Raw genomic sequence first — 13,739 nt, 5'->3', positions numbered from 1 at the left:
ATAAGAGAAAAAGAGTCTCCTGATCCAGTCTCAGTGAAAAAAAAGACAATTATCAACATTTTATATTAATTTTTATTAAAGATTCTTTTTTTAAAGATTTGAAGCAGCATAAAACTGAAATGCACAGAAACATCACATGAAAACATAAGTTAATTAATTTAGTGTTAATTCACCTCTCCTCTGAATGAGAAGAATGTTCAGGTCACATCTCTGACCAGCAGTTTCGGGGCTGTGACATCACAGTTTGACCTGTGACATCATAGTTTGAGCTTTGACGAGCAGCAGCATATTTCTGTCCAGTGAGAAGCTACATCACACACTCGCACACTCACACACTCACATCTGCAGACAGGATAACATTTCACCTGTGTTCATTAGTGTCCGATTGTAAATACCATTAAATATTATTTGTGAATGTTCAAGCACAAAGTGAAACAAATATTAAAACACGCACAAGAAGTCTTGCACTCACACAAAGTGCCCAACAATGACTAAAATAACGCACATCTCTGTTTTTATGACACAATCTTAAAACAATCGCACAGTGACAAACACTTGGAGCCTCAGGACGAGGGAGGAGACCTCCTGCTGCTCTACAGGCTCCGCCCCTCGCTGGAATGGTCGGACCCGACAACCTGCTGCTGCTTCACATGAGAAACTTTCTGGACCCGAGTCTGAAATCAGCTTTAGAGTCTGCTCTCAGCCGCCCGTGAAAGAGAAGCGAGGCCTCGCCGTCGTCTTAAAGACATTATCCAGCCTCACAACATTAATTATGTTAAAATTCAGTTTCTTTAAAAGTGGTTGGTAGCGTCCGTCCTGCTCAACCCTCCCACTCCGGCCGCTCCTGCCCCCAGCTCTCGTCCGCCGGGGCCCAGTGGAGCTCGTAGCCCTTGGACAGCACCACACTCTCCAGGTCTCTGTCCTCGGCCTTCTCCTTCAGCCTCTGCTGCTCCAGCACAGACACCAACATGTCCCGCTTCTCCACCGTCCTCATGATCGCCGACAGCATCTCCTGCTCCTCCCGCAGCTGGGAGGCGCTCTTCGTCGTATCTGGAGGACGAGAGGAGGAGGTTAACGAACCATTATACCTGATCATCAGTGAGGTGGTTGGTGTGTGACTTCCTTCTTTACCCTCGACGGACATTCTGCGTCGCAGGTCTTGTTGCAGGCGGCTCTGTGTGTCCTCCAGCTCAAGCTCCTGGGCACTAAGAGGAGGAGGAGGAGGAGGAGGAGAAAACTGAGTGTCCTCTGCTGGGGAGGAAGAGGAGGCGTGTCTGTGTGTGATCAGATGCTGCAACTTACAAGATCATGAGTTCAGACTCGTAGCGGGCCAACCTGTTCTTCTCCAGAACCAGTTTGAACCAGGACTGATAGAACCGGGCCTCGTCACCGTCCTCAGACTGAGAGGATTCTGGGAGGGGAGGAGAGAGGGATGGAGGGAGGAGAGAGGGATGGAGAGAGGGGACGAAGAATGGAATGAAGGAGAGAGGGATGGAGGATACGAAGGATGGAAGGAAGGAGAGACGAATGGAGAGAGGGGACAAAGGACGAAAGGAAGGAGAGAAGGATCGAGGGAGGGGACGAAGGATGGAAGGAAGGAGAGAGGGATTGAGGGAGGGGACGAGGGATGGAGGGATGAGACGAAGGATGGAAGGAAGGAGAGAGGGATGGAAAGGGGACGATGGATGGAAGGAAGGAGAGAGGGATGAAGGCAGGAGATGAAGATGGAAGGAAGGAGAGAGGGATTGAGGGAGGATATGAAGGATGGAAGGAAGGAGAGAGAACGAGGGAGGAGATTAAGGATTCAAGGAAGGAGAGAGAGATTGAGGGAGGAGACGAAAGATGGAAGGAAGGAAAGAGGGATGAGGGAGGAGACGAAGAATGGAAGGAAGGAGGGAGAGAGGGGTGGAGGAGACAAAGGATGGAAGGAAGGAGAGGGGGTGGAGGAGACGAAGGATGGAAGGAAGGAGAGAGGGATGGAGGGAGGGGACGAGGGATGGAAAGAAGGAGAGAGTGATGGAGGCAGGAGATGAAAGATGGAAGGAAGGAGAGAGGGATGAGGGAGGAGACGAAGGATGGAAGGAATGAGAGAGATCGAGGGAGGAGATTAAGGATGGATGGAAGGAAAGAGGGATGAGGAGACGAAGGATGGAAAGAAGGAGAGAGGGATGGAGGCAGGAGATGAAAGATGGAAGGAAGGAGAGAGGGATGAGGGAGGAGACGAAGGATGGAAGGAATGAGAGAGATCGAGGGAGGAGATTAAGGATGGATGGAAGGAAAGAGGGATGAGGAGACGAAGGATGGAAAGAAGGAGAGAGGGATGGAGGGAGATGGAGAGGGAGAGATGAATGAATGCAGCAGGGTTGAGAGGGAAGGATGGAGAAGAAAGAACAAAATATTTCAGTTTCAAGTCAATTAGCCATAATACAAATAACAAGTCCCACACACAAAGACACACACAGACACACACACAGAGACACACACTCTCTCTTTACTGGAGCACAAACAAAAGCTCTGTACTGTAGAAAGAAAAGAGAGAAAAGACGAAGCCTCTGTAAAGTGTCAGTGTCTATTGTGAGCGGAGCCATTAACTGTGTGCGGAGGCTTTTAACAGATCCAGTCCACAATGCAGCGCTTCTTTTTAAATGGCCTGAGAAGTGCGGCCGCTGGAATCAAAGAGCAGAAGAAGAACGAGCGCTTCTCAGCTGAAAAGCACGAAGACGCTTTAGAGACTGACACGAGGCGTTCAGGTGAAACTGAGACATGATCTGAAATGTGTCCTTCGTGTTAGAGGCTGAAAAGTGAAAAGAGAAAGTTGTGATATCAGTAGAGGGTTTTTCAGATTTCAAGATTTCATGTATTATTTTTCTGAGGCTGCGAATCCATTATTCTTCAATGATGCTGAAAGGAAGCTGTAGAAAGTGAAGCTGTGTAGGAGCCGGAACCCGGAGGGGCGTTAAAATAATATTTGTACAAAAATAAAGTCATAATATAATGAGAATGAAGTCTCCTGTGTTAAAACGAGGAATATGGAGCATCTAAAGTTAAAATTTAGTTTTATTAAATAACTAAATACTTATGTTTAGTCTCATCAGCTTCACATGATCTTCAGAAAGAACCACACAGACCTTTTCTCTTTAGTGGAGGAGGATATGATGTTATAATATTTCATTTTCATTCTCAAAACCTCAGATTCCTTTTTCTTAAGAACTCTGTGTTCAGGGATCTTTGTCTGTGTGTGGATTTGCTGTTCGTACCAGTTTCTCCTCGGATGATCTTCTCTATCGTGACTCCTCTCTCCTCCACGTCTTTCTGCTTCTCTCCCACCTCCTCCAGTTGTCGTTGAATCACCTGCACCATGAATAAAATCAAATTATATCACACAATGAGATTAATCTATACACAGCTATAATGTTATATTTTAATAAAACGAAACGTGCCTGAGCTCTGTGAAGTCTCTTCAGTTGTTCCCGTTTCGTCTGCTGAGCCACGATCTTCTCCTGCTTCCTCCTCTGTCTCTCTGGACACAGCTGAGACAGGAAGACGTTTCAGAAGACGTGTCCATATAAATAAAGTTTATAAACTTTCATCTGAACAAATGATCGGTACCTGAAACTTCTGACGGAACGGCAGGTTTTCATCTTCATCATCACTGGAGGAAGGAGAGTCCAGATTCTGTCGACTGGAGGCTAAATTAAAAAGAACATGATCATGATAAAGTCAGAGAAGCCAATTTTAAATATTTGAGGATGAAACTATAAAACAACAGATCTTGTGAATAACGTCATGAATGAATCAAAATAATTCAGAGTATTTAAACACATATTTCCATATTTCCAGTGTCTGCCCTCTGCGCTGACCTTTGTTTCTGAGGTTGGTGAGAATGGTCCTGATCTCCTTCTGCACCTCCTGCTCCTTCCCATCGATCTCCGACACCTCCCTCTTCCTCAGCCTCAGGGAGGAGAACAGGTCGAGCCTCCTGCGGGGCAGCGAACCCATGTCGTCAGAAAACCCGCCTCCCGAGTCTCCGCGGCTCTTCAGGGACACCTGCTGCAGCAGCGAGGGCAGGTCCTGCCCGGCCCCCCACGGATCGGCCCCTACAGGCCCCAACCGGGCTTCAGGCTGCTCCTCCTTCTCCTCCTCCTCCTCCTCCTTCACTCTGGATGCCTCCTGACTCATGGAACTGAAGAGGGAGCCAAAGCTGAACGCTCCATCCGACAGGGGCCTCGGCTTGTGGGCCCCATTTCGTTTGGGCCTCCTGGTGAAGAAAAGATAAATAATAACCAGAGTTAAAAATCAAAGAGCCGTTTTAGACTGATGAGGTATTTCACACCTACATTGTGACTGTGGTGTTGGAGCTGCTGGGGGGGTTGGTCCCACTAAACCTCCTCCTGAAGGCACTGGCTATGAGCTGGAAGGTGGAGTGGGAGGAGGTCTGGCTCTGGGACGAGTCTGAGTGAAGCTGATCTGCTCCCGTCTCTGCCGTCACCTGATGAAACATCACAGGGCAGAAAAAGAGCAGTGGGATTAATTCATCATATCTGTGTCACATCACAATCTGTCCAGGTTTCGTTCTTCTCATAAAAACCAGCTAATAACCACGTGGAGACTCCACCTGGACTTCCTGCTGCTGTGGAGCTCTGGGTTCTGTTTCTTCAGGCGTGACCCCGACGTCCCAGTTCAACAGCTTCTCTTTGTCGGCCACAGAAATCTTCAATCGAGTCTTTGGGGGTGAAACTGTTGTTGGAGCAGCTTCTTCTCTCTTCTCACTTCTGTCCGGACGAGTCTCTGGCTCCGACGTCTTCGGACTTCCACCACAGTTCTGAGAGGGTGGAAACAGAAAGAATCAAATTCAAGTCAGAAGATCAACAGATTGTTAATTATTATCAATAATAAAGAAAATCCGTGAAACGCTGCATGTGAGTGACGTGATCCTGAACAACTCAACGTACAGTCTGTATTTCTGCTGCTGTGATCTCCTCGAAGTCTTCAGGTACAGTCTCCGGTGGGTCTCTGTCCAGAGGTAGACTTCTGTGGAAGTGTTTGATGAAGATCAGCGGGAAGGCTGCACGCACACAGACACACACAAACACAACAGACACACACACCCAGACATTCAAAATAGTATGCAACAAATACTGGATCAGTTAACTACAGACCAGGACAGAGTAGAAAGATAAAGACTAAGTACTGACTCTGAGTCTTTAACTTTGTGTGAGACAAAGACAGATGTTTATTCACAGCTGCACAGACGTTACCTCACTGACCTGATGTGTTCAAAAGACAACAACACTGACCTCTAGCGGTTAAAATGTAGAATTACAGCTGTACCTTACTCCTGAGGCAGCTTAGATACCTTAACACTAACAATTATATTATTTATAACCTAATACAAACATTTGCATTGTATGTACAGTATATAGAGAACATATGTATATATTGTATATGTGCACTCTGGATCTGAAGCTGCAAATATCTACGTGTTGTAAGTGAAGATCAAAGACTGGGCCCCAGAAGATAAAAGCAAAAGTTACTCACTTGCTCTGATCTTCTTCCTCCATCGATTGTTCTGTTTGGTGTTTGAACCTAAATAAGACACAGGCAGGTTTGAATATCATATCAATATGTATACAGCATTTAACAAGAGGTTATGATCAAACAGTAAAATATCAAACATCAATTACACTTCTTTCACAAGGGTTCCATAACATACTAATAATCATGGACACTTATTTAAAATATATATATATAAAAATCAGCCGATGGATAATTATGAGTAATCTTGTACTCCCTAATATCTGCATCGGCCCCAAAGATCTATCATCTATTGTAACACAAGATGAATAATTGACACAAATTACATTATATTATAAGATCAGTAATGAAGACAAGAGGAAACACACCAGTTAAAGCTAAGCTAGCGCATGTAGAGAAATGTGTGTGTGTGTGCTTGTGTGTGTGTGTGTGTGTGTGTGTGTGTGTGTGTGTGTGTGTGTGTGTGTGTGTCGAGTTTAGTGCAGGAAAACTGAGACATAAACTGAGAGCAGGGAGAAGCTACAGTTTGTAAACCACACCCTGATTTCCCAGACAAAACTGGGGGGGGGGGGGGGGGGCTAACACACACACTGAAGTCGGTCACTGGTTACAGTTCAGCCAGTTTAAGATTATCTCTCTGGGAATATCATGTTCTCCAGTAATAACAGAAGCTGAAACTCATTAGTGCTGAACAGTGTGTTTGTTAAAAGCTTTGAGGAAAAACAACAGAGTCACATTCTTGGTATCTTAACGACCAGAGTTTAATATTTTCCCTCATATTCTTTTGGGGGTTTTGAAACATGAACCAAACGCTAGAGTGGAGGAGCTGCACTGACCTTTGGCTGCTTCGTGGCTTTGACCCTGAGACATCGCGGCGTCGGCCTCCAGAGCCTCGACGCCCGTCTCCAGGTCGTCAGGAACTCGTTTCTGACTTTTATCAAACTGCTCCGAGTGAGAACCGGCAGCCGCACCTGCAAATAACAACACTAAGTAGATATTCACTGGTGTTAAGCTAATGCTAAGCTAATTAAATATCATAATTATCACATGCATGCTTCTCTTTTTATGCATTTCATTAATCTAATAATGATAGATAAAAAACAACCAGTGAAAAATAATAAAAACACTAGAGTTTACTCATTCTACACAATGAAGTATTAAGATCTTTTAAACTGATACATTAAATATCATGCTCATAGTAGAGTACTCACAGAAAAGCATCTTCCAACAACATCCTCCCATGTCTTGATACAAAATTTGTGTCATTAAATAACCAGAACTTCCACTAACGAGTATTTTACTGGGAAGTTCTCACTTTTTGATCATTAGGTTAAAGGAGACTCGTGATGCTTTGTCAGTGTTTCTTTCCTCTAGTTTGTTTTTTTAGGTTTTTACCTCCACCAACTGTCCAGGATATTTTATTTTTCACGTTCTTTGCAGCCTTTTCCATAGAATTCATTCAATCTGTGACGAGTAACAGATCAGGTCACAGATTAAAGTGAAAGTTCTTGTGTGAGAGGAAGAACTGAGTCACTGCTTTGACGTGGTGGGATGGAGGTATGTGCTCTCTGGGTTTCCTTCTACTCGTGTATGTGAAAGTTCTGCAACGTTAAAAAGACCAAAGTTCTGAAAGGAGAACCTGTGGAAACCTTCAGTCGTCATGAAAACTCAAATGGTTTTGTTTGTCCAGTCTGGGCTACTGTAGAAAACATGGCTGCCTCCGTAGAGAGGATCCGCTCCTGATGTAAATAAAAAGTATTTATGTACAAACGGCTCATTCTACGGTGAAGAAAACAACAATTTGTGCAATTTGGATGAAACACACTGGTGGAAACATCACAAGGATTATTTTAATATTTAGTTTCTGCAGATGGATCCTTTTCACCTGAATCCTACGAACCGGACCTTTAAAGAAACAGGAGCTAAAACCAAGTGTTGGAGCGATGTCTGAGGAAAGAGAAGTGTTTAAAAACCTGGCACCACAGGAGAGGACAGACAAGACCCACCAGCCCACGAGGAAGACGAGAGGAGGAGGTTCACTTCACTTCTGTTCAGGGCGACCTTCGACCTCAGTTGTGTTAAATATCAATTTTAGCTGAACTAAGTTTGATCATAAGCTTTTTGCATTGAGTCTGTTGTTGTTGTTGTTGTTGCTTTCCTTTTGAAGCTTCATTCAACAGTTGGATTGATTTTTAAAAAGCCATTTGACGAAGCTGAACAGCCGCGCTGAGCTTCTGTTCAGCTTCTCGTCAGATGTTACAAAGCTCGGATGTTATTCGTTGAAGCTGTGATTTGGGACGATGACGCGTTCGAGTGACGTTAGTTCAACGCAGCGGAGGTGAAGGGATTTATCTTTTTATGATGAAGTTGTTAATCATTTTGTTAGAAGATCATGAAATTCTGTGATGCTTATTCTGTAACATGATTAACTTCTAATCAATCAGTTCCGGCTCTCAGAATCAGTAAAATATCGCAATTCAGTTAATCTGCAACAAAGGACGAAGCCAATTGTTTATGAAATCAAAATCGATTTATTTTCTCAATGTATTTACAGCTTATAAATATCATAAATTAAGCAATTTTACAGTAAATTTCCAGATAGAAAACAAACAGCACACAGCTGTGAGCCTGTGACGAGACTTACGATGTACACAACTACAAAAAATACACAATACAGCCAACACCATGGATCTGGCAGTGTGCAACAAGTTGGCTATGGGGGCTGCGGAGCTCCTGAGCAAAGTCTAGGAGGAACAAGAGAGAGATCTGGAGAGGGGTTCTGGTGTGGGGGGGCGTCCTTCTGAAACAGACGGAACCACAGACACACCACAGACACGTGGACAAACACGTTACTGTCTACAGGCCTGAGAAGAGCGGCGGCTGCTGATGGGGACGACAGGGGGCATTCGGGGGGGGGGGGGGGGGGGGGTGCAGATGGTTGGAGTTAGGGAGGTTGACGGAGGAAGCACAGCACAGGTTAGTGGAGGTAACTCAACGACGGGGGTGCAACCAAGTCTGAAGTTCTTCATGTGACTGGGACTTCAGGGGGCGCCAAATCTTCAGGAGAAATAAATGCTCTAGGATTAACTAATCTAATCCATCCAATAGTTGTTGAGATACTTATTCTGGATTAAAGTGTTGAACTGACTGATCGGATGGTTTGAGCCTCACTGTTAACGTGGCTAAAGATTCATATCGCCATTAGGAGCGGTCACAAAATAGTGTAGGAACAGATCAATGAGGTTTTTTTCATAGAATTTGTTAAAAACAATAAAAAGTTTTGATCTGTTCTGGAAACATTCTTTTATTTTTAGGAAACGTGAGAACCATGAATGGAAAAAGCTTCGGGTTGAACCTGACGCTACTTGTTTACTGTGATATTTTAAAAAACTCTATTTAACGTGTCATCATGCTACATTTATCGCATGCCATACTCGGGGCTCATGCTGGTTTGCGATTGGTTAATCTGGGTTAGGAAGAAGAGGGGAAGGGGGCGGAGCTACAAAGGCAGCCAATGCAAAAGCAACACAACAAGGTTTTATGACTGAAGCCCGGCCAATCGTCACCTTCCCCGCTGGCAGGAAACAGCCAATCAGAGGGTGCAGCATTGGAAACTCAAAACAGACTGAACAAAATGAAGTGAACAAAAAAAAAGGAGGAGAATGAATTTCGGGGGAAAGAAGCAAATGGATGAAATGTGGGAGGAGCGGAGGAATAAAGCGAGTGATGAAAATACCAGGACAAAGAAGTGAAGTTCATTCAATAGGACGCGTCAGTGCATCTTCAGAGTGGATCCTCACAACAACACAATGAAACTGACCAGGAATCATTTACAACACAGAAAACAACAAAATAAAGGAAGAACTTTGAATAAAAAAACAACAACAAAGTGAAAAATCTTCACAGAGTCAATAAAATATTCAGTCTTTGTGTGTTGGTCTTTAAGATAAGCGGGAAAAAAGCCTGGAATGATTAAGGATAAGGCTCCGTGTTTGGTTTGTATAGATTTGCATCAAGACCAAAAATACTTTTATTAAAAAGGCACAAAATGTATTGATTTTCCAAACCCACTGCAAATAAAAGTACTTTTCTGTTGCAAAAAGTAAATGTGGCTCCTCCTGTGACAAACAGAACTATTGATGTAAAGGGGAGGAAAACAATATTTACTTTGTAATCATTTTTAAAGTAATAATAATAATAATAATAATAATAATAATAGTAGGAAACTACTGTTTTGTTGTTTCCGCTGCAGGTCTCTGTTGAGTTCAGGTGCAGCAGGCAGATTATTACCACATCGTTCAGTTCATGAAACCAACACAGACGGTTTCTGAGGTTAGAGTCAGTGGGCGTGTTCCAGGTTATGATGGTAACAGATTGTACAGGAAGTGTCTGATTGGCTTCTCAGACAAGAGCAGTGGATCACAGAGTCACTACTGTGCAGACTCCGGCTCCAAAAACCATCATAAACAAAAGATGGCCGCCCCCTGACAAGATGTTTTGGCTTCAACTTTGGAAGTGGAGACTTGTCATCTTTATCGACAGTCTCTGGGGGAAACTGAACCTGCCACTGACTGAACATCAGGATCTGAATTAACTGTTGATCATCTGATGTCAGTTATGGGATGGAAGTCAGTTGTTAACGTCTGTAGGTGACGGATCATCAGCTGGAACGAGCCCATGTGAGTCGGTAGAGTGCAACAAACTGTGCTCATTACATCCTGCAGCGTATTATCCATGCATCACCCCTGACCTTCACTTAGCATGTAACATTTACCTTAACTTAAATACCCCACACGGTTTAACACTAAATACACAATATAATCTGTGTGAGTTTTAAATGTTTTTTTGTTGCGCTGTATCTAAAGGAAAACTTAACCTCAGGCACATAAGCTGTGGAAGTTAATCTTGTGATGCAACTTTTTAAGTTGCTTTAAATAATACTGATGATTTAAAAAACACAGAAGTAAAAATGACCATAAAGAATTGGAATGGAGAAAGTACAGATATTATTTGGTGTCAAAAAATGAATACTATTTATAAGTTGATTCGCTGGTTTTGGGAAACTCAAGCGAACAAACTCAGATTTGCTCTTGTCAGGTTAAAGTGTCTCAATCGAGCCCTTTGTTAGTCCCTCCCCTAAACGAGCTGCTCTGGGACCAGCGGCGGCAGCCGAGGCTCCTGGGAGATCTGCCCCAGCACCTCGTGCATCATGCAGAGCAGAGGGCAGCCCAGGCTCAGCAGCTCGTACAGGGACACGTAGTCGTGTGAGTAGCTCCTGACGTGGGAGCCCACAGCCGAGACAGAATCACACACACTTTCCAACAGCCGTCGAGGCAACACACACACGGCCCGGCTGGCACGCCTCGGCCAGCTCAGGCCTCGCCTAAGCAAGGAAACCAGGGTACCTGGGGGATGGATCTGACCGCTGCCTATCGCCGAGAAGCTTCCAGCGTCCAGAGACAAGGGTGTGGCACGGTTCTGGTCGTCCTGCATCAACAAACATTCATGAAACGTCTATCACACATCAAATGAATAACTAAATCCTGGACTGATTTTATTTTTAAATACTTCTTTAAGTTAGTTTTCTTGTTTGTGTGTATAACTGCAGTGTTTCTTACCATTCTCCTCTTGAACCTGCCCGAGTGGGAGCTGGACTGACGCTGGGTGAAATGCATCTTGCAGTAGAACTTTGCTGCAAAATGAAAAACACACTAATTTATCACAATAAAATAACATCATCCATTAACTTTAGATTTTGTGTATACCTAATTTAAAAAGAGGCTAAAATGTTTCAGGCTTCTGATAATTCACTGGATGTTCTATAGTCTTCATCTTCATCTCCTGTACATGTTATAGACACACCCAGCCTCCACAGTTAGAGTAAATCAAACGCACCCTCCTGAGAGTCGAAGGTGTGCCCCCCCAGTCGCAGGGTGCAGTTGCAGACGTCGCAGCGGAAGCACTCGCGGTGGAAGAAGAAGCCCTCAGCGCTCAGCCTCTCCATCACGTACACACGCTTGGTGCAGAAGTGGCAGACGTCGCTGCCGCCGAGCCCGGCAGAGAAGTCCTTACGTGCCACGCACTGACGGGAGAGAGACAAGGACGAGGTTACTCTGATAACAGGTGGAGGTTTTTATGATTCAGCGTTCATATCCGAGAGAACCCTGCAAGAACCTGTGGTGAAACTGTTAAAAGCAGCTGCACACATCTCATAAGAAATGTTAGACATAGACAGAAAGGGCTGTTATGAAGTAGCACTACGGCAACAAGCTCAAATCTGTGTGACTTAGAAGTTATTAATAAAAATAATTTATCCACAATATTCAGCAGGAAACTTTGAAAATATGAAGAATTCTAAAACAGAGTTTGGTGGATTTGTTACAGGTGCGGCTCTTCTGGTTCAGGAAGCAGAGGATCATGGGTAATATCCAGCGTTCAGTTGTGGTTCAGATCAGTAAAAGTCACACAACGATAATGGCAAAGATGCGTTATTAACCCTAATATGCAAACACAACCTGAAGCTTGATCTTGTTTCTCTGTGGTGAGAAACCGTTTCTCCTTCATGAAGACAAAGCACAACCCATTCACCTCTTCAGCCTTGGGAGCCCTATAATTAACTCCATTAACTGTATGTTATTCTGTTAATTAAAGGCCACAAGCTCTGGGTCGGGTTAGTTTCAGCGACACACACACACGGGGGGGTGCGTCTTACCGGCGTGCTACTGGGCCGGTGGTCTGTCTCATACAGGATGGCCAGTAACTGAGCTTTAGCGTCTATGGCTGAGGAAACCTTTCCCACTGTTCGCTAACGCCACAGACACACAGGCGAGGACAGAGGGAAGAGGAAACAACAGAAGTAGAGTCACAAAGAGGAGAAGGGGGGGGGGGGCACTCTGGATTCATGTGACAGAGGTTTCAGCCGGTACCTCTTTACTGTAACGAGCCGCTCCAGTTGGACAACTCTCAGAGCGAGAGAGCGACTTTGGACTGAAGTGTCTGGTGGTCTCCAGAGGACAGATCCCAGTGGACTGAAGGAACCAGAACACAGTTTATCTACAGGGGACGAGCGACTGGGACCAGTTTAACATCGAGCTCTGGTCCCAGCTGTGAGTTATATATATGAAACAATAAGGCTGATTTATGTGTGAAAAAACAATAAACAGACAATAATAAATGTAACATGAATCTGAAGTACTTTAAGTATTCAGTTTCATTCTGACATTCTGAATCATGTTTTCTATACATGGTTCTCTTAACTTTAGCTCTGGATGCTCTATTCGTGTGAGATGTTTTTCAACTTTCTCATTGATTTCTCAGAGAATAGTTTATGAATATTGATGAAAAATATCAGAAATATTGAATGGACCTATTTCAATGAGTGTGTGAAATGTGGTGCAGCTGGATTGAATTTAAAAAACTGTTGGGCCTTTGTGGCGGTATGAGCTCTATTAAATGACACTCTACTTTATAAAATGTATTATTATTATAATACTGTCTACCTGAATACATTTACTTAATTTTGATGTTATACAAATTTATGATTTTTTTTTTAGTTATTAACTGTATTTATGAATGTATTTCTTGTTTGGATCTGGTTTGCAACTTTAATTTGTACATATGTGAGCTTTGTGTATCTATATGCCATTTAATTACATATGCATTGTAATTAATCTTGCATAATTCTATATACTTTATAATGTCTGATGATATTATGATGAAGCATAAGGAGACCGTTACCTTCATGTGATCATGTTCAGCTAATTTCTCATCATCAAATGTCTCCAGAGACGTTTTGTGGGGTTTTTCCAGATCAGTTTTCCGATCAGTCTGAGATTTCTCAAGATTCCTATGTGGTAAAGAAACCGGGAATGAAGACGAGGCGCTGGAGAGGCGAGGAGACGTTTGGTGGTTGCACTGGGAGGCGTCAGTGGAAGATATTAGCTCTGTTTTTACAGAGTCAGAGTCAGAGTAAGACGAGTGACTGGAGGAGTCTGTACGAGTCCTGTCTTTGTGTCCAGACGAGTAAGAGGGAGGAGAGACAGAGGAGAAACCAGCCTGGGCAGTGGGCTCAGGGACAGGGTGGACTACAGGGTAGACGGTGGAGCTCGTAGATACAGAGGAAGGAGGAGGAGGAGGAGGAGGAGGAGATGAAGAAAGAGGGGAGGAGGTAGAGACTTCCACCTACAGAAGAGGAATTAGACGGA

The 13,739-nt window shown here is 44.0% G+C and overlaps 1 protein-coding gene across 3 annotated transcripts in view; it reads right to left on the bottom strand.

The window, feature by feature from the left end:
- Positions 1–64: 64 nt before the first annotated feature.
- The window catches only part of mical2b (microtubule associated monooxygenase, calponin and LIM domain containing 2b), a 40,455-nt gene continuing 26,780 nt past the window's right edge, over positions 65–13,739 (bottom strand). The window contains exons 20-37 of one of the 3 annotated variants that reach the window (XM_062390055.1): positions 13,273–13,716; positions 12,462–12,563; positions 12,248–12,340; positions 11,431–11,617; positions 11,154–11,227; positions 10,941–11,022; positions 6,372–6,506; positions 5,539–5,586; positions 4,953–5,065; positions 4,616–4,822; positions 4,338–4,489; positions 3,861–4,258; positions 3,610–3,689; positions 3,441–3,530; positions 3,258–3,351; positions 1,303–1,411; positions 1,132–1,205; positions 65–1,050 (exon numbers count right to left, since the gene is read on the bottom strand). In XM_062390055.1, coding sequence (XP_062246039.1) covers positions 821–1,050; positions 1,132–1,205; positions 1,303–1,411; positions 3,258–3,351; positions 3,441–3,530; positions 3,610–3,689; positions 3,861–4,258; positions 4,338–4,489; positions 4,616–4,822; positions 4,953–5,065; positions 5,539–5,586; positions 6,372–6,506; positions 10,941–11,022; positions 11,154–11,227; positions 11,431–11,617; positions 12,248–12,340; positions 12,462–12,563; positions 13,273–13,716 — 2,712 coding nt within the window. In that variant the 3' untranslated portion in view covers positions 65–820. Of the gene's footprint in view, positions 1,051–1,131; positions 1,206–1,302; positions 1,412–3,257; positions 3,352–3,440; positions 3,531–3,609; positions 3,690–3,860; positions 4,259–4,337; positions 4,490–4,615; positions 4,823–4,952; positions 5,066–5,538; positions 5,587–6,371; positions 8,336–10,940; positions 11,023–11,153; positions 11,228–11,430; positions 11,618–12,247; positions 12,341–12,461; positions 12,564–13,272; positions 13,717–13,739 lie in introns of those variants that run through there. The other 2 variants (XM_062390056.1, XM_062390057.1) reach the window with 2 other exon arrangements.

Source organism: Platichthys flesus, chromosome 6 (genome assembly GCF_949316205.1).
Source record: "Platichthys flesus chromosome 6, fPlaFle2.1, whole genome shotgun sequence".
NCBI classification, from domain to species: Eukaryota; Metazoa; Chordata; class Actinopteri; order Pleuronectiformes; family Pleuronectidae; genus Platichthys; species Platichthys flesus.
Note: the sequence above shows the minus strand (reverse complement) of the source record. Positions and strands in the feature narration are given on the sequence as shown.